This window comes from Calliphora vicina, chromosome 5, assembly GCF_958450345.1.
Source record: "Calliphora vicina chromosome 5, idCalVici1.1, whole genome shotgun sequence".
In the NCBI taxonomy this organism is placed as follows: Eukaryota; Metazoa; Arthropoda; class Insecta; order Diptera; family Calliphoridae; genus Calliphora; species Calliphora vicina.
Window position 1 is genome coordinate 85,202,330 of NC_088784.1, and position 24,669 is coordinate 85,226,998.

The window sequence follows — 24,669 nt, forward strand, 5'->3', positions numbered from 1 at the left end:
ACATTTGATCAATTGCCTGTTTCAGTAAATGCGAACGAACATTTTCTTTATTATTTTATTTATCAAAACTGAGCTACTTTTGATCACATGAGAAACAACAAGTGAATTAATTGTTGATGTATCAATAATGTTTGTAAATAGACTCTACTATCTACATATAACGTTTCAGATATTTTATGAAAAATGTTAAAATTACAAACTTATTTATATTCTTACTCTGGCACGAATCCAGGTCAACCATTTGGAGGTGGAAAATAAAGTAAAATTTATTTCCTTTTTTATATGAAAACTTTTCGGTTTGGGGGACAATTTCCAATTCTCATCCCCCAGGAATCGGTCCTGCCCTTACCCCTCACTCATGTTGAAGGCAATAAAAAGTTTACTCAAAATCAAATCAAAATTTGTCTAAATCAAAAACTTTTAAACACCTCAGATCAACTTCTTCTTTACAAAGAAAACTTAACAATTTATTGATAATTTTTGTCAAGATATTTAACCATATAACATTGTTGTAGAGAAAGCAGTAAGAAAAACCAAGGATTAATTTTGTAATTTTTTTTTATCGAAAATTTTTAAAACTTACGAGTTTCTAATATTTTATTTACTTTTAATTTCAATTCCTATAATCTTGTTGAGAAATCATTCTTTTTGCTAGAGTGTTTTCTTTACCATAATAAAAAAATTAATAAAAAAAAATTGAATTTTTTTATAAATTAAAAAAAAATCGTAGTTTCTTTTTGTTATTTTTGTTAAATTGATTAATAAAAACAACAACAAAGAATTAAAAAAAAATAATAAAATAACATATAAAATGACAAACTTGTTGTTTCCGTGTTCTTGTTTTGTTTTGTTTGTTGTTTACTTTTAGAAGGCTTGAGGAGTAGTTGAAGAAGTTGGAGCAGAAATAGAACAATTGGAAGTTGATGAAAGCGTCGTGGTTGTAGTTGTTGTTATGTGGGCCGAAGATGTTTTTTGTGTTAAACAATTGCTGTTGTGGCTGGCAAAAATGGAGCGTGGATTTACCTTGAGGCCGAAAAAGGGATAACGTTCAAACATCTTTAGCTAAGGCTGAGAAGGTCAATTTTTTGGAAACACATCAGCAATATTGACGAAAGCACAAGCGCCTATGGAAGCTTGGGCCATAACCTTGAGTAATTCATTGGCATGGGCAACACAATATTCCAATGGTGGCCATTTGGAATAGTTCATTGATTCTAAAAGAATAAAATTTAAAATTAATTTAACACTCACATACAAATATTTAAAGCAAAAACAAATTAAACTTACCTAATATGGCTGAATTTAAAGCTCTACAAACAGTCTCTCTTTTTGTTGGACATAATTGCCAGCCTAAAGGACTTGCCCAGGGATTTGAATAGGCAATTAAACTAAATGCATCCTGCAACAAAAAAAAAAACAAATATGAAAATATGTATACAATTTTAAATTGTAAAACAACCCACCTCCAACATTTGCCTCTCTTCATCAGTCATTTTATTTTCCTTTTCTAGCTGTTGACCCATTTGCGAGAGATCTTTACCAAATTCTAAAATACGTTCAATACCATGACTATATTTTCTTACAGCGGGTAAAACATCCACATCTGAAATTGCTAAAGATTAATATTAAACCATTTACAGAAATAAACAAATTATTTACCCATCTCTTCATCTGCATCTATAGAATCAGTGAAATTATTTGTATTACCATTTTTACAAACATTACCTGCAATTGAAAACAATATTAAAAGTCACATTAAAGAAAAGTTGATTTGGGAAAAAAGTTCGTCAGATTCTGATTAACTTTTCTATAGAAAAAAGTTCGTCAGATTCTGATTAACTTTTCTATAGAAGAAAAGTTCGTCAGATTCTGATCAACAACTTTTCTATAGAAGAAAAGTTCGTCAGATTCTGATCAACAACTTTTCTATAGAAGAAAAGTTCGTCAGATTCTGATCAACAACTTTTCTATAGAAGAAAAGTTCGTCAGATTCTGATCAACAACTTTTCTATAGAAGAAAAGTTCGTCAGATTCTGATCAACAACTTTTCTATAGAAGAAAAGTTCGTCAGATTCTGATCAACAACTTTTCTATAGAAGAAAAGTTCGTCAGATTCTGATCAACAACTTTTCTATAGAAGAAAAGTTCGTCAGATTCTGATCAACAACTTTTCTATAGAAGAAAAGTTCGTCAGATTCTGATCAACAACTTTTCTATAGAAGAAAAGTTCGTCAGATTCTGATCAACAACTTTTCTATAGAAGAAAAGTTCGTCAGATTCTGATCAACAACTTTTCTATAGAAAAAAGTTCGTCAGATTCTGATCAACAACTTTTCTATAGAAAAAAGTTCGTCAGATTCTGATCAACAACTTTTCTATAGAAAAAAGTTCGTCAGATTCTGATCAACAACTTTTCTATAGAAAAAAGTTCGTCAGATTGTGATCAACAACTTTTCTGTAGAACAAAGTTCGTCAGATTCTGATCAACAACTTTTCTATAGAAAAAAGTTCGTCAGATTGTGATCAACAACTTTTCTATAGAAAAAAGTTCGTCAGATTCTGATCAACAACTTTTCTGTAGAACAAAGTTCGTCAGATTCTGATCAACAACTTTTCTATAGAAAAAAGTTCGTCAGATTCTGATCAACAACTTTTCTATAGAAAAAAGTTCGTCAGATTCTGATCAACAACTTTTCTATAGAAAAAATTTGCAGTAATGTCTGCTGGACTTTATCAGCTTTATTATTCTCTTTATACATACCATTTGTTGTATGACCATTATTCTCCATTTCCACATCGTTTAAGTAATCATTATCGTTATTACTTTTACTTATTGTTGAGGGAGCATCGTTGGCGATGGAACAATGCTCAACTAAATTACTGCAAAGAAGAAAAATAATTTCATATTGAAGTAAATTGAAAATAATTTTTGGAATTTAAAGTTTTGTACTTACGATTGAGTTTTTATGTCATTATCTGTATTTATCACAGTTATGTGGCTTGAGTTCTGTGCATTATTTATTGTTGTAGCGATTGCTGTGGTATTGGTTGTATTACTGCTACTATTGGTGGTGCTGGTAGTAGTTGTAGGCGCTGCTGTTGTCTCCGCTGCTGCTGTTGTTGTTGATGTGGAGGCATCGGTAGTACCACTACCATTACTGCTGCTATTCGCTCCATTGCCATTCTGATACAATTTCGTAGATTGTATGACCGAGGTTTGATTTGGAGCAGAAGTTTGTGTTGTTATGGAGTTAGTTGTTTTGTTTAAAGTTGTTGTTGATTTTAAAGAAGTAGAAGAATAAGGGCAGTACTATTGTAAAGTACATGGTCGTCGGAAGAGAATATATTTCATTTTGTCCAAACAAGAGCAGAGAAATGCAATAGAGTTTGGAAATAGTTTTTTTAGAAAGAGAGAGGGAGAAAGAGAAAAAGAGTAAACAAAACATTAATTTAGAATTCTGTGATGTTGAAATTTGAAATTAAAATACCTCAATATCGGAACCATTTATCATCTCTATAAACTGTCTACACTTTAGCATGAACCAAAGATTTTTATTATTCTCCAAGAGACCAGGATATAAACGCATTGTTTGCTCAATAGCTTGACCCATTTTGCCAGACATCACCAATTTTAAGATTTCTATAAAAAAAATTAAACAAATATGCAAATTATAGCACACTCATGTTGGTGTTCAGAACGCAAAACAACTTACTTTGACGGTTACGTATAGACGACATATCTTCTCTTTGTATTTGTCCAGTTTTTTGTCTAGAAAACGCTTCGGCTGTTTGACTGTAACCATTATGCACCAAATATGAACTAACCATTCTGTAATTTAAATTAAAAATATTTTACATATTAGTAGGTCTCCTGTGGAAGAGTTTTAATGAGTCGAAATTACTTTTGTAAAAGTGTTGTTGGATCTCCTTGCTCAGCAGGCAATGGGAAATCGTATATAGTGGCTTTTATTTCACCTCGCATTTGTTTCATCATATCTTCAATTTGATCGAATTTAAAAGGCTCTTGTCCGAAATTAGCATCAACTTCTTCACCGGGTGTCTGTAGTCCAACAGTTGGGTATAATTTTGTCTAAAATGAAGAATAAAATAAAATGTTGTAAAAAAGATAATCATAACCAAACTTTTCTCTAGAAAAGATGTCAGAATCTGAGTAACTTTTACGCTAGAAAAGTTTTCAGGATCTGAGCTACTTTAGTTGTCAATATCTTTGCAACTTTAAGGCTAGAAAAGTTGTCAGCATCTGAGCCTATTTTTTCATATATAATTTGTTAGAATCTGTGCAAATTTTCTACAATTTCCTATAATTTTAGTTTCATTTTACCGGTCAAAAACTTGCGCTTGTAGAGTTAAGTTGTGTTTACAAAGTGTTTTCTTCTTCTTTCTTTTTAAATAAACAGTTACATTTGCATTGTTTCAAACAATAACAAAATTAGTACAAAATGTCTAAAAAAGAGCGCGTTGTAATGAAGATCTTACCAACGTTGCCACTCATAAAATATTTTCCTACCAAATTTCGGATTAAAAACTACCACCTCTAACCTTATTGATGTGTTAAATTGGAGCTGGTTACATGAATTGATAATCGAAGAAAAACGATTAAGATATTGTTTGTTAAGCTTTGAAACTAAATTATGATTTTGAATACTTTACCTAGGCTACTAATAATGCGAAACCTTTCAAAGCTGTACTTTGGATTGGATAAATGCGAGCCAGTAATTAAAAATGATCTTTTGGCTAAAGTCTTAACAGATGTCAAAATTGTCACCAGAGAAAACGAAAATTGTACAAAACTAAACTTTAAAAACTACATTTCGTATATTGTGGACAAAATTAACAGGGTCACACATATGTTATTATTCCCCTTAATAAACAGAAAATCCGATCTCTCAATTGGTAACAGAAAAAATTTTAATGAAATACATTTTCCATCTAATAATGTTTTATTGCACACCCATCTGGTCTACGTCAGCAAATTGGAGCAGGAAAATGCTCCAAGTAGCACAAAACAAGCTTTTAATAATGATTTTTAAACTTTCCTGGCACTATTCAAAGCCTAGACTCCACACATTCGCTGATTTTCCTACCATCAATGTTAAATAAAATTATTTAACAGAAAACTTTATTAGAAGATGCGAACACTCAGAATTCCAGCTAATCTGTTTATAAATATTACCTTATTTAACCTATTTTTAGGTTTTCAGTTTATTATTTTTTAAATTTTTCCTTCAAAACAAATTATACATAAAGTTATTATCAATATTACAACAAAACAAAATGTTTATGTAGAAAAGGAATATATTTATTGCCAATTTCTTTAAGTAATAACAAATAAATAGTATTAAAAATAAAAAACGGTATAATACAATAAAATAATATCTTACCGGTAACTCTCTGAAGGCTATGCCCAAATCAATGCCATTTTTTGTATAAAAACAAGTATTATTAACGAAATTTACACAACAACCGATTACATCGCCCGTGGTAAATGTGGGACCATATGATTGGCCATGTCCAGATGATGAAAAAGAATTGCCGTCGTCACCATGATAGCCATAAGATTGCTTGTCCCAACCTTGAAATTTTACATTTAATATAAAATAAATAAATCAATATTATACATCAATCTATGTTTCACTTACCTGGCAAACGATTCATACGAAACTGTTGAGCAGTTAAGCCGATACCCATGTAACCATTTTTTCCTTTCGATATTATTTTCACTTCAAAATAATAGATGCCACAAGCTGGTGGTATGGGATGAGCAGTGCGCACAGAAGCCGCATCATTACTTTGTTTACCTACTCCTAGGCAAATTGCAAAAATCGAGAGTATAGAAAATAAAAGAAAACATATTCATAAGTTTAAATTTAAGCAATTTTTTGTTAATATTAATAATTTTATTTGGATTGTTTAAGAGTTTTGTGTATTTGTGTTAAGAAGAGTGTTGCAAAGAGGAATGTAATATTTTTGGGGGTCTTTGACAGTTTGTTTTGAATACCAAATCAGCTGTTTCTGTTTGTTCACAATAAAAAGCACGCGAATAATGTAAACAAAGCAAATGTACATCAAAACAAAAACAAGCTGTTTCATACAAAGGGGAAATGTTTGTTAAATAAAAACAAACACAATACCACTAATGAAAACAAAACAAACTGTTACTTCTTTACCAAAATCTCTTAGTTAGAAAGAGGCAGCTATAGGGTATTCTAATACAACGAAGAAATAAACACCTTCGTTCAATTGTATTGCATTTTCATGCTTTGTTGTTTAGAATGAAAGCAACAACAAAAATATTGAAAACAGGAAAAAGAAATGAAATAATAAAACAAAAATTACAAATTTCAAAACAAAACAAAGCAACTACAAATAAAACCATGAATAAAAACTGTTGAAAGAAAGGTTAAAAATGGTAGAAATAAAAAAAATAATTAAATTATGCATTATTTTTATGAGCAACTGGTTTATATTTGAACTATTTTTTACTGTTTTACTTCTTATTTGCAAGTAAGTAGATGCATTTGTGTATGGTATTTACTTGACCCCGTGTGTCGTGTTTTTGTGGTAAAGGGTGTCTGAATCTGATTCATCTGTTTTGGTATTGACTGGGTTACGAGTAGAATATTGTACTTTATGTGTTTCACTTTTTGTTTAAAAAACAAACAACAGAAAAGTGGTATGTGTTATAGGTATGTACATGTTTATTCCTGTACAATTCCTTTTTTATTTTTGTGTGAAGTTACATTGCACTTTCCATTCAAGTTCATTGCTCCCACTTTGTTATGGCTGGTTTATTTATTTCTGTCATTTCATTTATAACTCCTAAAGGGGGAAGTTATTCAAAATACCAAGTAAAAGGGGAAATGATTTCCCTAAAGTACAAAATATAGTGCAAGAGAATGACAGCCATTGCAAATGAATTATGATTGAAAGGAATTAAAGGATGAAATGTTTAAATGCCAAATTGACCAAAGTAATTTTAATATAAAACAAATTGTTAGTCCTTTTCTGAATGAGAAAAACATTTGAAAAATTATGATTTCAAAATTTATAGGAAAGTTGTCAGAATCTGAACAACTTTTTCTATAATCTGAGCAACTTTATCTCAAGAAAAGTTGCCAGAATCTGAGCAACATTTTCTCATGAGAAGTTGTCAGAATCTGAGCAACATTTTCTCATGAGAAGTTGTCAGAGTCTGAGCCACTTTTTCTCAATAAAAGTTTTCGGAATCTGAGCAACTTATTCTATAGAAAATTTTGTCATAATCTTTTCTATAGAAAATTTAGAATCTGAGTCAGTTGTCAGCAAATAAAAATCAAATCAAAGAATTTATAAAACGAAATTAAAATTTCTGAAATGTATCATTCAAAAAATCTGTACTCACCTTTAAAATGGACACGCAAATTATTTTGCGATAGACCGATCGATAGACACTTGTCATGTGCACTCCAGCAACGTGGCAATGGTGTTTCGTTTTCATTGACATTCGGATACAGTAACTTTAGACGGTCGACAACTTGGGTATTGGGGCTGGCGGCAACAACGCCACCACCTAGACCACCGGATGTGGATGAGCCATGATTACGTTCGGACGACATTGTGGTGCCAAACATTATATTGTTGCTGGTGTTGAGGGTGGCACCGTTAGATTGTTGTTGTTTCGGTGTTGGTGATGATGAGCGATATCCGTAGGGATACACGCAAGGATGCTGATACGGATGGGCGTGTAGATGAAATTCACTGGGGTTGTGATAATGATGATCGTAGGACGGTAAATGTTTAGATTCTTCCGTTTGTTGTAGTTGTTGTTGTTGCTGCTGTTGAAGCAATAACGGCAGTGTTGTTGGTGGTTGTGGCGTTTGTTGCTGCTGCTGTCCTGATGATGAAGGACCAGCCGAACCTGATGCGGAAGTATCTAACGGAACAGATTGTTGTTGTGATTCTGATGTTGATGCGTTAGCTACAGCGTCGTCATTGCGCAAATTTAAATCCACATCGAAATCGTTATTATCGTTGTCATCCAATTGTATATCGTTTTGCCGCTGCTCTACTTCTCCACTACTAGCTGCCTCCTGTGGATAAAGATGGGGATGTTGTTGATGTTCAGCATGCGCTTCTAATGGTTGTACAATGACAGCCGAAGCATCAATTGTATCAGCAATATCGCTACGATTTACTTGAGCAGTCAGCTGCTGCTCTCGCTCTTGCTGGGGCTGACCCGCCGCAAATTGTTGCTGCAATGTTGCGGATGTTGATGATGTTGATGATGATGTCGATGATGCTGATTCTATGGAAGATGCTTGCAGTTGTGTTGGTGGTGCTTGTGAAGCTTGATGTTGTTGCTGTTGGGAGGAAATAGAAAAAGTTGAAGTGGGAATAGGACTTTGCTCATGAAATAATGATAATTGTTGGGATTGTGCTAAGTTAGAATGAGTTTCATGAAATGATTGTGATTGTAATGATGCGGATGTTGTGGTCGCTGATGATGATGTAGATGTGGATGATGAAGTGACAGACGAACATGGCGAAATCGTATTATTAATTTGGGAGTTTAAAGAATCTACTTGAAGTGTTGGGGAAGGGGGAGTTATTACATGTTCCTGATGGAAATTATCATTATTATTAGCATTTGAGGGGGGATGAAGGGGATTGTTAAATAAATAGGGAGAAAATATTACTTGTGAGGGATTGGCTGAAGGTAAAAATGCTGATGAGGGCAAGATGGCAAATGATGTGGAAGATGTAGATGTAGCTGATGTTAATGAGGATGATGGCGGCAATGAAGAAGCCGAAGACGACGACGTCAATACAGCTAACTGCTCAGCACCTACCATTGGCTCCTCTCTACCAACCGATGAAGCGGCAGTCGTTGCTGCTGCAGCACTTGTTGCTGTTGCAATAGCAGTAGACGATGTAGTAGTAGTAATGGGAGCCAAGGTTGGCTGTTGCACTGAAGCTGATGCTGGTTGAGCTGCCGCTGCCATTGCCACAGTTACGGGTGGCTGTAATGGCATCGGTTCTTCATTTAAATCATTATCATTGCCATCCGCCTCGCCATCTGCCTCTTGCTCATCATCGTCCGTTGATCTCATAAACGGTAACATTGGCAAATGGCCTAATAGATTGCTACTACTGCTATTATTACTACTACTCGACGATGCCGAAGCCGATGACGAATTCGGTTGATCGTTATCATTTTCAGAATCCATTATTATCCCTCAACTTATTATTTCTTTTGCTTCTCCTTACAATTGTTGTCAATTATTTTATATTGTTTTGCTAAGGTTTTGTAAATTGTTTCTCTTTTTTTTTTTTTGGAAAATATAAGAAATATTTAATTATATGTACCCTCGATATTTTCTTAATAACTTTACAATATTTTTGTTATTATTATTTGTTTTTTTATTTTTTTTTTGCACAGATGTATAAAAGAAAAGTTTATTTTTGATAAGGAAATTACGTTCTTTGGTTTGTTTGGTTGGTTGGTTTGGCTGGCTGATTGGTCGCTTTGATTTGTTGTATTGTAGAGAGGGTATAAAATCAATTTGTTTTCAATTTATTACTATATTTTATACGACGACGCAATGCCTGGAAATCGTGTATAATAAGGGGGAAAATAGAAAAATATACATATTTAAGATTTCTTGCAGTTTGGTTTTTTTTTTTAAAAAAAAAAGATAAATGTTTGCGAAACAAAAAACAATTATTACAATATCAACAAATGTGACATCATCAACACCATATGCCGCCAGATTTAAAACAAAGATTAGTTTTTTTTTTTAAATATCACCACTTTTTAAACTATTAGTTTATTATACTAAAATAGGATTTTTTTGGAGAGCTTTAGGTAAACAAATATATGTTAGTAGAAAACATCACTGTGCGTGCCTCAGATGAGCCACAAGTTAATTTGTGTTAAAACTTTAAACAAAAACAATATATATCGTCCCGAGTAAAACAATGAATATGATTTACATAAATATCGAGGGACTATATTCAATACTCTTTATCAAAGATTTGCATGAAAATGATATTTTAATGGCAAAATATTAAGCAATCAACACCACATACATCTGTGGTGCAAATATCAAAGAACAACTAATATTTTTTTTTTGCAATTTTATTGAAATTTCTCTACCTTAAAGAAAAAATATATGTCTGATGCAAAATCCTCCATCTTTTTGAATAACTCCTTTTAAATTCAATTATTTTGTGCAATTTTCACTTATAAAATAAGCTTTCTTACTAATGTCGACATGGTGATTAGGAATCTGATAATATTTCGAAGAGTTAAGATTCAAATCATTTCTTTGATCGATATTTTTCGTTTCTTCCCATATATTATTATGTTATTGACAAAGGAATGGAAACTCAGTATTCCGTTTGACATCCTTTGTTTTTTATTATAGCGACGTTCCAAATTGTCCGGACTTTTCCCCTTCCCGTGAAAAAATTAAAAAAAGCAATACATTTTTTTCTTAAACATTTACCAGCGTTTTAAAAGAAGTATAAAATAACTATATTTGATGGTACAATGTTGGTCCCGCATAGGAACCCTAATTGTCACCTTTGAAATATTTTGAAATTCCTTTATTAAGCTTCATTCATGATATTATCTTGTAACCATTCGGTTAAAACCCTAGTAGAGTGTAACCGAGTTGATTTCAATACTACAATGATGGAATCTCCAAACTAGAGGCATATTTTCCTCAGCGTATGGAGATATAAAAAAGTTTAAAATTAATCTGTATCTGAATCATGCATGATTTTTACATTAGCGTGTGATTGGGGTCACGTGCTTCATTTGAATGATTGTATGGAACCAATGCAAGTATGTATTTAAAACTAATTGTTGTGCTAACAAAATTATCAAAATAAATATTGAAATAATGGTAAAACAATGTTTTCTTTTTGTTTAAGTCTTCATTCTTTAATAGATTTTCAAAAATTTCCACTGTTTAGACATTTAATAGAAGTATAATCACATTCTATAACCTCTTAATGACCGAAAAATTAACCTATTGAGATAGTAGACGTTTTAGGTATTTTTTTCTACCTCCTGGTGTATAAATAAAATATTCGCCTTGTCGTTGTATCAATGTTCTGAAAAGTTAATGCATAAAAATGCAGAAATTTAATATATTTTAATAGAAAATATATTAAATAAAAGATACTTGTTAGACCTATCCAACAAAGTATTTTGCAACTCAATAATTTGGATTGAAAATGATTCACATTCTAACATACACGAGATAACAAAAACGTTATTTTTGCTAAAATATTTACAAAAATTTTAAATAATCAAATTCAACCATCACCAACTAAACAAGTACCCAATAACCAGTTGGAAAAATATATAAACAACACTAAGAAAAACGCAATACAACAAAAATACCTACAAAAATACTACGTAGAGACTATTTTGATATGATCCATCACTTCGAAACAACAAAAACAACCAAGACAACAATAAGTAACAACTTAAATGAATATGTACATATCAGGACCTCATATTTGTTAAATTATTTATAGAATATTAATTTAAATGAAATGTTTATCTTTATATATACAAAATATGCATATAAAAATCAAACAAATTTCTTTAATATGAAAAATAAAATGTGCGCAGTAAATGTGGTCAAGGCTACAATGACCTAAATTTTCTATTCAAACAAAATTTACATTTAATTATTTTTCAGAAATTGCATTTTGTTAGATATAACGAAATGTTGTTCCTCTTCAGTATTTCAAGTAGATATTTTGAAGAATTATAAAATATTTCTACTAATTCCCTACTATAGTGAAATTATGAAACTAATTGTACTTACTAAAATGATTTTTCTTTGTTTTCAATTTCGTTTTTTTTTTGTCAATGGTTTTTCTTCTTTTTGTTATTGGGAAACTTTTACAAGTTTTATCACTGCATTTTATTAAAGTTTTATTTTTGTTTAACAATTAGCAATGCTTTTATTTGTAATTGCTTTATTTAGAATATATAAATTTAATAAAATTATTAAAATGTTCCTTTGTTGTTTTTCCCTTTTAACAAAATAATTCCAGTCTCTCTGAACTCTACTACACAAACTGCACACAAAAAGAAAACACAAAAATCTACCAACAACAATTCAAAAAAAAAACATACTCTCATTTAACAGAGTTGCCATACCCAGAAGTTATTGTTATTGTGGCCATATGAATGGTTAAAAACACGTAATTTGGGAGTTTATCACAATTCTTAAAAAAAATAAAAATTTTATATACAAAGATTTAAATATAATTTAAAAATCACCAAAAATTACAAAACAATATATGCTTTGTGTAGAGAATGTTATTTTGATAAGAAATTAAATATTTTCAATATGTGTGTGTCATCTTAAAATTTTGTTTCCAAATTTGGTTAATATGGGTGTCATTTGAAAGCTTACAAAATACCTTTTAGAGTATATATATTTATTTGGAATTTATTAAGTCTCTGAGCTGTTAACTGACTCAGATATAACAGAATATTTGGAGGGATATTCGTATATATTCTGACAGCAAAGATCGGATTAAACCCTTGACAGGTATTTATACGACATCGAATTTAGTACGAATGGAATGGCGAGACATTCAATAGTTGTACACATATGGGTACATGGACATAGGGATATTGAAGGAAATTGTATTTCTGATTATTCGGCGAAAAGAGGCTCCTTGATGTCTGAAGGTGAGATAAACTCCCTTTGTGGCATTTCGTTGTCCACTTGTAAAGAACGAAGAAATGAAGACTTGGCCTGCCTCATTATTGCTTCTGTAGGAGTTGTCAAAATGAAGAATAGGAAGAGACAATTTTTCACTATTTATGTAATTTTCCTGCACTAGAAGATTTGAGTGCTAGGTACTTAGTGAAACGCTCCTTTAGTAGCTTCTCTGAATTATGCCTACATTAGGAAGAACAGCTGGCAGCTACGAATCACACCTCAGGGTGGATCTGAATACTTCGAATGACGGTTTCATTCACTTTCTCCACTATTTTCTATCATCTTTGCAACCTTCAACATCTACTAGAAATCTTTAACTCATCCTCCTTTTGGGCGTCAACTTGTTAAACTAAACTAAGTCATTGAATTAAAAAATCAAAATTTTGAAACTCATTTACATCCCTAAACTCTTGTGAGATTTTGAAAAACAAAATTTCTTAAAATTGTACAATTTTAGCCATCTTCGGCCTGGAAATGCTTTTCTTTATGGTAATTGTTTTTGGCACCGTTTTGGGTCGTAAAAATTAAGCCGCAAACATATATAATTGAAATCTTACTCAATATTCATAAAAAGTGCCTTAAACCAGTAATCAACTTTATAATTCTGATTTTTATATCCATCCTTCCCCACATAGTTAATAAATTAGAGATTTTTTCAAACACAAATACGAAAACAAGAAATTTACTTGATCAGGCATCACTGTCCAATGAAAACAAAAACTCATGTAAAACAAAACATCACAACAATAACAACTTCCTACACACTTTGTTTTTGTTCATAATTTTTTAACAATTCTGCTTTAAATTTCAATTTCTTCGTTGTTTTTCTACTTTTTTATAGCTTTTTTACTTATGCTCCGTTTATATTTTTCATTTTTACTATTTTGTCTTGTATAAAATAAATTTTCCCCTAATTGGGTGAAAAAAAATGGAAAATTTTACTTATTTTTCTTCATGCACTTCATTTAAATATGATTTCAAAACAAATTCTAAAATAAATGATATTGCAATATTTTTACAATATAAACAAACAAAAGGAATAATAATAATATGCAACTACACGTATATAAGGAACAGAAAAGAAGGGTTCATCATCATTACACGAACAAGAAAAATTTTCCATAATGAAATGAAGCAATCAACTATTTTCATTCATATTATCCTATCATTCATCCACATCAATTTCAGTCATTCATTATGTGAAAAATTATTTCGCAAATAATCCAAATATGATTATGCTTAATTATAATTTAAGTTTTCTCCAATTACCACAGCCAAAATTGATTGATTTTCAATATTTTTATACACAACTTTTTTTTCTCTTGTCTTAATCACTTTTCTTTATTTTTATTCACCTTGATATTTATTTGTTTTATAACTGAATATTTTCTTGATCTTAGTATCACAAATGAAGTTTTTATCAAGTTTTCTGGCAAATTTGAATGTTTTTTTATAATTTTCTGTCGATTTCAAATATTTTTGATTAGTTTTTTTGGTTGTAATTTTATAAATAAAAAATTTCTTTCTTTAGACAATTTCTCAATTGTTTTTTCAACACTTGTCACGACGACGAACGACAAACGAATGCACAAACTCCAGTGCTGCCTTTATCTTTTAAGTACTCATCACCAGGTAATATTTTTGTATTCCCAAAACTACCAAAGTCTGCTTTAACACACAGCAATTTTACTTGCCGCAAGTCTGTGTTATAGGAGTGACAGGAAAGAAGATAGATACTTGCGTGTACCTGAAAGTTACTTCAATTCTCTTTTGTTATTTCATTCTCACTATGGTGTCTATTAGTCTGCTTTAACACACAGCAAGTTTTCTTGCCTCAAGTCTGAGTTTGATATACAAAATTGAACACAAGCAAATTTATTTTCAGGTAGTCCTAATGCTACAACAAATACAGATTTGCAAAAATATATTTCCTGGCAGTCAAACAGCTCAACAACAGCTGACTGCAAAAATCAAAAACGGGTGAAAATAAATAAAGTGCCATTTTCTTAATCTTTGGTTACCTTTTATCGTGACAATATACTGACAGCTCTCATACCAAAATTATATTAATTGAAATTATATCGTTACGAAAACCGATAACCAGAGATCTCTAATCCTTTTCAGATGGAGTATAAACCAAAAATTTTCATTATTGATAACTTTTTTTTCATTTGTTCCCTCTATGTGGGAATAAATACTGAAACTGGCAACTCTGCATAAATCAGAGTACAATGAAAAACAACAACAACACCAATCAAAATTATACTATTTATATACAGAGTTGTAAAAAAGAGTATCATAAGGTAAAAAGTGTATTAAATTAAATGTATTTGGAAAAATAATGTTTAATAACACTGCTAGAATTTGACACATTTTTCTGGTATGCTAAATCTAGTGGTGCTAACCGTTTTTTTACGTTAGCTCTTGTTTTCGATGATGATAGGTCCATAGGCACCTATTTCTATGGAATTTTATATGAAAACACAATTTTTTGTTTTGCTTTATTATTTACTAATTAATTTTTGATGAGTTTTATATGAGAAAACAAAAGTAAGGTAAATTCAAAGAACTCATTTGAAATGTGTTCAAACATAAAACAGGCAACAAAAGGGACGGAAAGTTTATTATGTTTTCAAGGAGAGGCACAATAAAATAAGACAAAAATTAATACCTGCTATTTATTCCCAAAAAAAATGTAATCAGCTGTTTTTTAAATTATAATTGAAACACCAACATGAAAGAAAATTCATTTCAATTTTTAAAATGTTAATTGGAGGTTTATTGTTACGAAAAACGATAACCAGATATTGAGAAAATTGGGGTGAGTGTTGTAGTAAACAATTGTGAGTGTATTAAAAAATCGAATGAAATTTAAGCATCTGGCAACATGGTGCTGCAAAATTGTATCATCACTACTAGTGATGGGTCAAACAGGTGGTGGTATTTTGTCGATAGCAGAGTAATATAGTATTTTTGGTTGTTAGCGATGGAACTTTATCTGTTTCTTAGTAAAATATACCGTATTCTTTTTTTCAAATAAATGTCACGAAAGAAAGGAATGAGCAAAAAAGAGAGCGCTGGGACGACAAGCAGAAACAAAAAACGCATATTTTGCCATTTGGAGCATATTTCTGAATTTATATTATAAATTTTATAACATATTTTGATATACATATTTGGTTTTGGCAAACAAATTTTTTTCAATCTTGATGGGCTTCGATACATCCGAATATAGCTTTTCTTACAGTTTTTTTGCGTTTGTCTGAAAACTGTTTTTGAAAACTGTACAATGAAAAACAACAACAACACCAATAAAAATTATACTATTTATATACAGAGTTGTAAAAAAGAGTATCATAAGGTAAAAAGTGTATTAAATTAAATGTATTTGGAAAAATAATGTTTAATAACACTGCTAGAATTTGACACATTTTTCTGGTATGCTAAATCTAGTGGTGCTAACCGTTTTTTTACGTTAGCTCTTGTTTTCGATGATGATAGGTCCATAGGCACCTATTTCTATGGAATTTTATATGAAAACACAATTTTTTGTTTTGCTTTATTATTTACTAATTAATTTTTGATGAGTTTTATATGAGAAAACAAAAGTAAGGTAAATTCAAAGAACTCATTTGAAATGTGTTCAAACATAAAACAGGCAACAAAAGGGACGGAAAGTTTATTATGTTTTCAAGGAGAGGCACAATAAAATAAGACAAAAATTAATACCTGCTATTTATTCCCAAAAAAAATGTAATCAGCTGTTTTTTAAATTATAATTGAAACACCAACATGAAAGAAAATTCATTTCAATTTTTAAAATGTTAATTGGAGGTTTATTGTTACGAAAAACGATAACCAGATATTGAGAAAATTGGGGTGAGTGTTGTAGTAAACAATTGTGAGTGTATTAAAAAATCGAATGAAATTTAAGCATCTGGCAACATGGTGCTGCAAAATTGTATCATCACTACTAGTGATGGGTCAAACAGGTGGTGGTATTTTGTCGATAGCAGAGTAATATAGTATTTTTGGTTGTTAGCGATGGAACTTTATCTGTTTCTTAGTAAAATATACCGTATTCTTTTTTTCAAATAAATGTCACGAAAGAAAGGAATGAGCAAAAAAGAGAGCGCTGGGACGACAAGCAGAAACAAAAAACGCATATTTTGCCATTTGGAGCATATTTCTGAATTTATATTATAAATTTTATAACATATTTTGATATACATATTTGGTTTTGGCAAACAAATTTTTTTCAATCTTGATGGGCTTCGATACATCCGAATATAGCTTTTCTTACAGTTTTTTTGCGTTTGTCTGAAAACTGTTTTTGAAAACTGTACAATGAAAAACAACAACAACACCAATAAAAATTATACTATTTATATACAGAGTTGTAAAAAAGAGTATCATAAGGTAAAAAGTGTATTAAATTAAATGTATTTGGAAAAATAATGTTTAATAACACTGCTAGAATTTGACACATTTTTCTGGTATGCTAAATCTAGTGGTGCTAACCGTTTTTTTACGTTAGCTCTTGTTTTCGATGATGATAGGTCCATAGGCACCTATTTCTATGGAATTTTATATGAAAACACAATTTTTTGTTTTGCTTTATTATTTACTAATTAATTTTTGATGAGTTTTATATGAGAAAACAAAAGTAAGGTAAATTCAAAGAACTCATTTGAAATGTGTTCAAACATAAAACAGGCAACAAAAGGGACGGAAAGTTTATTATGTTTTCAAGGAGAGGCACAATAAAATAAGACAAAAATTAATACCTGCTATTTATTCCCAAAAAAAATGTAATCAGCTGTTTTTTAAATTATAATTGAAACACCAACATGAAAGAAAATTCATTTCAATTTTTAAAATGTTAATTGGAGGTTTATTGTTACGAAAAACGATAACCAGATATTGAGAAAATTGGGGTGAGTGTTGTAGTAAACAATTGTGAGTGTATTAAAAAATCGAATGAAATTTAAGCATCTGGCAACATGGTGCTGCAAAATTGTATCATCACTACTAGTGATGGGTCAAACAGGTGGTGGTATTTTGTCGATAGCAGAGTAATATAGTATTTTTGGTTGTTAGCGATGGAACTTTATCTGTTTCTTAGTAAAATATACCGTATTCTTTTTTTCAAATAAATGTCACGAAAGAAAGGAATGAGCAAAAAAGAGAGCGCTGGGACGACAAGCAGAAACAAAAAACGCATATTTTGCCATTTGGAGCATATTTCTGAATTTATATTATAAATTTTATAACATATTTTGATATACATATTTGGTTTTAGCAAACAAATTTTTTTCAATCTTGATGGGCTTCGATAAATCCGAATATAGCTTTTCTTACAGTTTTTTTTTGCGTCTGTCTGAAAACTGTTTTTTAACAATAACTTTTCATTCCTTTTTATAATGTACTGGTTAAACAATTTTAGTACTTTAATAAAATATTTGTATATTTGGAATCTACATCACAGCTAAAATTTATAAAATCGACTTAATTTCCATAAAAATTGCAATGTTTTCTCTACGCAGTTTTTAGATCATATTTCCGTTTTTCCTGGCAATTACTTTTGACACAGGTAAATATTGTTGAAAATGTTAAAATATACTAAAAGTATCCCACACATTTGTTGGTCCTTAATCTGTATGTCTTAAACTTGAAAATGTTTTAATTACGTGTTTTCATAATTAAATTTTACGTTGCTAGACATACATATGTATGTATATTATTATTTAAGAAACATACTCACATATGGCAAACATTTTTGTTCACTTCCTCAGTTCCCTTTCGTAACCTTGAACAGGTATAAACATATCAATTTTTGCCACGATAAACGTCAGAATGGTTGTTAAGATGAACAATTATCAGGTAATAGCGGATTAACGCCGCGGCGTGTGCTATTACGCGAAAAGATTAAAGACATTTTATTTAGGTACATTAAACTCCTTACATGCAAATCACTTTCTTTTAACTTGAAATTTGTTGGGAAAATTAATAATATCAGCTGGGAAATTCAGTTTTTTTTTTTTTTTTTTACAGAAGAACGAACAAATTAATATTCATAAGCAAAAGAATATGAAAAATTCAGCTGCTTCTTAATTACAGGAACTTTAAATTTTACCTCTACCTGCAGAAAACCCTTGCTAAATGCCAATTCGCGTATTGCTAATGATTTTTAAAAAAACTATTTAATGCGTATATTCATTATTAACCACTCCATTTTTACTAAAGTTGAAATATACTTGTCTGAGTTGAAACCGAAAATTTTAATTAATATGTCGGATACCGAATTCGACAGTTTAAAAAACCATTATGTTTCAAAAAGTACCGCACTATGCGTAATTGAACCGGTTTGGTACATTTTGTGTCCCTCTGTAGAAAAAAACATACATATGTATTTCTTTATTAATTCTTTATTTTTATAATAAACAGATGGATCGATTGGACATTCAAATTTCAAAAAACTGCCAAAATTCATTTAACATTTTTTTTAGAAGGACAACTATTCCATTTAAATTTAATTTTCTGAGATATGTGATACAAAAAAGTACTAAAACTGTGTTTTTGCTCTTTTATTCCCTTATAAATACAACCATTAAAAAGTACCATACATCTGTCCTCTTATTTTTTGCATAAATTCAGATAAAGTTGGATTTTTTATGCTAGCTTTATTAGTTCCGGAGATATAGAGATACCGATTTTACCCATATCCCCCGTAAAAATTAGAATTTCCAAAAATTCCTTTATAAATTCGAAAATTGACCGAATGGACTAATGTGGTGTTTTAGGTTGCTAAAACCTTCTTCACCAAATTTCCTTTCTAATGTAACCAGTTTGGAGCTCATCGGTTGGATGGTATCATAGTCTATAACGGAGATTGGTAGATAGAAACATTTTTTGTTTTTTATCTTATATAAATAGACTCCATTTATTAGTATTTTTGATTTGTTATGTCAAAATTGTTAGTGCTTTGCTCAGATAACTTTTACCAAATTTAAACGATGACTTTTCAGTCATGCAATTACCCTTCGAACTTACTTTTACTCCAACACTCTTGCCAACAAACTTATAAAAGCACGACTTAAAGTCACACAAAAGTCATCGTGTAAATCCCGTATTTGTTTTGACAACAAACGTCATTCATTGTTGTGATAAATAGTTGATAAAAGTTCAGTCTATACAGGAGGCAACTTAAACTGTTGCGTGAAACTTTAAAACAAGTTTAAATTTAATGAAATATGTGTTAAATTAAAGATAAAATGATCGTTTATTCAAGCAATATGAAATAAGAGTGCAAACAAATGTGTGTTACAAGTTTTTTACGTGCAAATATATGTAAGTGTCGTCTATATGTAAAGACTTTGGTTGTAAATAGAGCGCGCAAAGTTTAAGTAAAAGCAGAATGCAATAATAGAGCTGCCATATCAGATAAATTGGGAGGAAATTTTATTTTGTAGTGGCAGTTAAATTTGAAAATGTATTTAAAGGAGAGCAAGGTTAAAATTGAATATATAAATTAATAAAATATATGTGAAAAAGTGTAAAATAAATAATAATAATGAAAGTTATATTAAAATTAGTAGAAAAATTGGGAAAATATTAAAAAAGCATTTTTGAAAATGTTAATACAAAATATAAAAAGTGAAAAAATTATAGAAAATCTTAAATTATATTGAAATATGTCTATGTATATATGTAATATGATAAACAAATGTATAATACCTAAAAAAAAAATATTGTAATAATAAAAAAAATTAAAATATGTAACGGAAAACAAACAAAGCCTTAACAATTGGTGAGTATATAATTTTAGCTTTGAAATAATTAAAGATTTTATTGTAGTTTTTTACAGGTTATCAAGTTTATTTAATTTTCTAATTCCTATATGTATAAATATTAGGGTGATCGATTCTTCGACATTTTTTATAAACCGGTTTCTGTTTTTTAAAATTGAGTGGTTGCTATTTTTGATATTTTATGAATTTTATTTAATTTCAAATGTCAAAAACGTTAGGTTTTTAGAAAAACAAATTGGCAAAAAAAATATATATGCAATTTGCTGCTCTTATGGTCTTTCGGTTATGTTTGACCTGGAGCAAAAATCTTGAATTTTTGTTACGCACAATTAAGTTAAATATAAAAAATAGTATACAGTTGATCGGTAGCACTCTATTTGATATCACCAAAAGCCGAAAATAAAAAGTTTATATTTTAGATTAATTACGTCCTTGGATGAAATGCCTCGTTTTCCAATATTGCGGTCTAAAATAAAAACTCAAATTATCTAAATTCTTTAATAACTTGGCCAATAAGCGTTTAATCAAGAAAAAGAGGTCGATCTGTGATCACTTATATTTCTGACCAAAAATCGATTTTTAATTTAAAAACTCAAAATAAGCGTTTAATCAAGTAAAAGAGCTCGATCTGTGATCACTCATATTTCTGAACTAAAATCAGTTTTCAATTTAAAAACTCAAAATATCTAAATTCGTTAATAACTTGGCCAATAAGCGTTTAATCAAGTAAAAGAGCTCGATCTGTGATCACTCATATTTCTGAACTAAAATCAGTTTTCAATTTAAAAACTCAAAATATCTAAATTCGTTAATAACTTAGCCAATAAGCGTTTAATCAAGTAAAAGAGCTCGATCTATAATCACTAATATTTCTGACAAAAAATAGATTTTTTATATAAAAACAATAAATAAATTCGCTAATAACTTGACCAATAAGCATTTAATCAAGAAAAGGAGCTCGATCTGCGATCACCATATTTCTGGCCAATTTTTTATATTAAAACTCAAAATGGCCAATAAGCGTTTAATAAAAAAAAGGAGCTCGATCTGTGATCACTCATATTTCTGGCCAAAAACCGATTTTTTATATAAAAACTCAAAATAACTAAATTCGTTAATAACTTGGCCAATAAGCGTTTAATCAACAAAAAGAGCTCGATCTGTGATCACTCATATTTCTAACAAAAAATCGATTTTTTATATAAAAACTCAAAATATCTAAATTCGCAATAAGCGTTTAATCAAGAAAAAGATCTCGATCTGTGATCACTCATATTTCATAAAAATGTCGTTTTAATATAAATTTCCATACAAATATAAATATGTCCCTGTGGATCCTGTACTTCGTATAAAGGCAAAGGATGACTTACTCATCGTAACCTTTAAAAAGTAGTACTATAGAAGAAAAATAATTTCAAAATTTGTATAACTGCGAGTTCCACAGCATTCCGAACTATAACTATTTTTTATGTAAATTTCAACTTTATGCCAAATTTTCTTTAGTCTCATAGTTGTTTTAAAAAAAATTAAAACCTCTTTGGTATGACCTTATATGTTCATAAATATTTTGCAAAGGGAATTTATAGGCAGACCCGGTTCCATCAACAGAATCAAAAATGTAAAAAATAAAATTTTTGGGTAATTGTGGAATGATCAATAACAATTCACAAATTTCTCTTTCACTTTTCTATTTTGATCAAAAATGTCTATACAAGTGTAAAATTTCAGTATTCTCATATTTTGGCAAAAAGTTTTTTATAAATTTTTTTATTCTTAAAAATTTTAAAAGAAGACAATTTCCTACATGCTATATACATAATAGATATATCTTATCTTTTCCACAAAAATATATATTTGAAAAAAATAGGGAAAGGTTTGATCCGCTATTAGCATATACCCGATATACACTATATTGGGGCTTGAGGCTCTCTCTTAGTGTCAAAAGTCCAAAATAAAAACATAAACTCAGCTACACCTCCTCTATTATTAAAATAGGACTATTGGTTTAGAAGTTATAGATTTTTTTTCCACTTCGTTAACGTCCTCCAGTCGATCATGGAATAATCTGCATAGATTATATATTCCATATCCTCGATAATCCCAAAAAACAGAGAGCCGTTATCACCCAAACAAAAGTCCTCATAATATACCAGTTCATCCTTTAGACTGGTTGGTGAAATTCATGCATGCACGGATCCAGGAAATTCCCCCCGCAAAACCGAAAATATTTAATATAAACAAATAAGAGAACTATATTCGGCTGTGCCGAATCTTATATTCCCTTCACTAAATTATACTTTAAAATACATATTTTAAATATTTTTAGGTAAAGAAATTTTTTTTTTATTTCAAATTTGTTTTTTAATTTTTTGTAAAAACAATTTTTTTGAATTGTTATTTTAAATATTTGGGAAAAAAAATTCGGGTTAAAAAATATTTTTTCCGATTTTGACCAATTGTAGGTCCAACTTACTATGGTCTTATATACGTCGTTGCAAAGTTCTTTGAAATATCTATAATTAGATATCCATATTGTCTTTTTCCTCATATCTCAGCCATTTGTGGACCGATTTTGCTGATTTTAAATAGGAAACCTCTCGAAAGCATGTCTGACAGAATTATTGAAGATTTGGATCCCGAAGATATCTGGGGTCTTCAGAAAATTGATTTCAACAGACAGACATACGGACATGGCTTAATCGACTCCGCTATCTATAAGGATCCAGAATATACATATATACATTACAGGGTCGGAAACTTGTATTGTGGAAATTATAAACGGAATGACAAACTTATATGTATATACCCTTCTTGCGAAGGTGAAGGGTGTAAAAAGGAAAAAAATAAATTTTACTAAATTAAATTAAAATTAATTTGCCACGTAAAAACATAAGGTAGACATGTTATATATCAATGGATAGAGGATTTTATCTACTTTTCAATAATGTATATAACTTTTGATAATTAAAAAATTCATGGAATTCTTTTTTGAAAAATATGACAAAAAATGCTTTTTATTAAGTTTAAAAAAAATTAAAATTTTTATTTATGAATATTTTTTAATGAAATTATACACTTATATAGATATTTTTATTTAAAATGGAAAAATAAAAACAAATTTTGAAATTTGTAATTTCCAAAAAAGTATTGAAAAATTCCAAAAATGGGATATTTTCGTTTTTTGGATATAATATCCATACCAGGAGCGGGGTTATCGGAACCCTTTACAAAATAATTAAGAACATATTGGGCCATCTAAAATGGGTTACTATATTTTGATGCGATTTGAGATGCCCTAAAGTTGAATTTTACAGAAAAACAGGCGTTTTTTTTTCATTTAAAATATTTGGTGTAAAGTTAGCTTTTCAAAAAGTATAAATTCATTATACATCCTTTTAGAAATTTTTTATATAACTTAAAAAGAAAAAAAGTACTTTTTTCCCCAACAAATAAAGAAAAATCTACTTTTATAAGCATGTAACTTTGGACTCAGTTATGATTTTTAAACAATTCTTTCTTTATTTGATATATACAGCTGTTGTTAATCCTATGAAAGAAAAATGGAGAAAATCGGGAAATATTTGGAACGGCGGTCATCAAAAACCTGGAGTAGGGTGGGTAAAAATGTTGAAAATTTAATTTTCAAATGCGAATATCTCCTAAGCTATAAGAGATAATTGATTTTATGTAGTGCTCGATGAGAGGATTCTATATATGTAATTTTTTTGAAATCGGAATTCACAGAGTCGTAGTGTGCTCATTGCCACCACTTCCTACCTCAATAGGTAGAATATGTGGCTCCTATAACTTTCCACTCTCATAGCCTCTCACAAGACAGTGTATTCATAATTTAGGTCAGACAGCAGACCTGTAAATCAATTTACCATATACGGTTGTAGACCTCACATTTCAACAAATATATATCTATGGTGTAAAATACCCAGCAGATAAATTCAACCTAAATAAAGTTAAACTTTGCACTTAAAAGTACTTTCAGGGGACCGGGTTCACATAACCGATCGTAATTGTATAACAAATTTGTATGTTAAATTCAAATTTGTCAGGCTGGATTAAATAATTTCAATACATTTTTCCAAACA

At 29.9% G+C, this 24,669-nt stretch overlaps 1 protein-coding gene across 3 annotated transcripts; it reads right to left on the bottom strand.

The window, feature by feature from the left end:
* Nucleotides 1-862: 862 nt before the first annotated feature.
* On the bottom strand, nt 863-12,111 carry RanBPM (Ran-binding protein M). 3 transcript variants are annotated; one of them, XM_065514219.1, is made up of 14 exons: nt 11,847-12,111; nt 8,850-9,606; nt 7,403-8,360; nt 5,661-5,825; nt 5,403-5,593; nt 3,903-4,090; nt 3,714-3,829; nt 3,489-3,640; nt 2,955-3,310; nt 2,762-2,880; nt 1,660-1,725; nt 1,464-1,612; nt 1,288-1,399; nt 863-1,214 (listed from the first exon to the last, which is right to left on the bottom strand). In XM_065514219.1, the coding sequence occupies exons 2-14, from the start codon at nt 9,225-9,227 to the stop codon at nt 1,078-1,080; spliced, it is 3,087 nt and encodes a 1,028-aa protein (XP_065370291.1). In that variant the 5' UTR covers nt 9,228-9,606; nt 11,847-12,111; the 3' UTR covers nt 863-1,077. The 3 variants fall into 3 exon arrangements, with proteins under 3 accessions (XP_065370291.1, XP_065370293.1, XP_065370292.1); XM_065514221.1 differs by having other exon boundaries at nt 1,464-1,603; nt 5,661-5,819; nt 11,847-12,110; XM_065514220.1 differs by having other exon boundaries at nt 1,464-1,603; nt 11,847-12,110.
* Between the last annotated feature and the right edge of the window lie 12,558 nt (nt 12,112-24,669).

Bases quoted from the DNA above. Each gene is read 5' to 3' on its own strand.
- RanBPM (XM_065514219.1), bottom strand. From the start codon at position 9,227: ATGGATTCTGAAAATGATAACGATCAACCGAATTCGTCATCGGCTTCG. The intron at 8,361-8,849 runs GTAGGTGCTGAG...TCCTCCCAACAG, and splicing joins TTGGTAGAGAGGAGCCAATG to CAACAACATCAAGCTTCACA. The intron at 3,830-3,902 runs GTAATTTCGACT...TTTAAATTACAG, and splicing joins CCAACAACACTTTTACAAAA to AATGGTTAGTTCATATTTGG.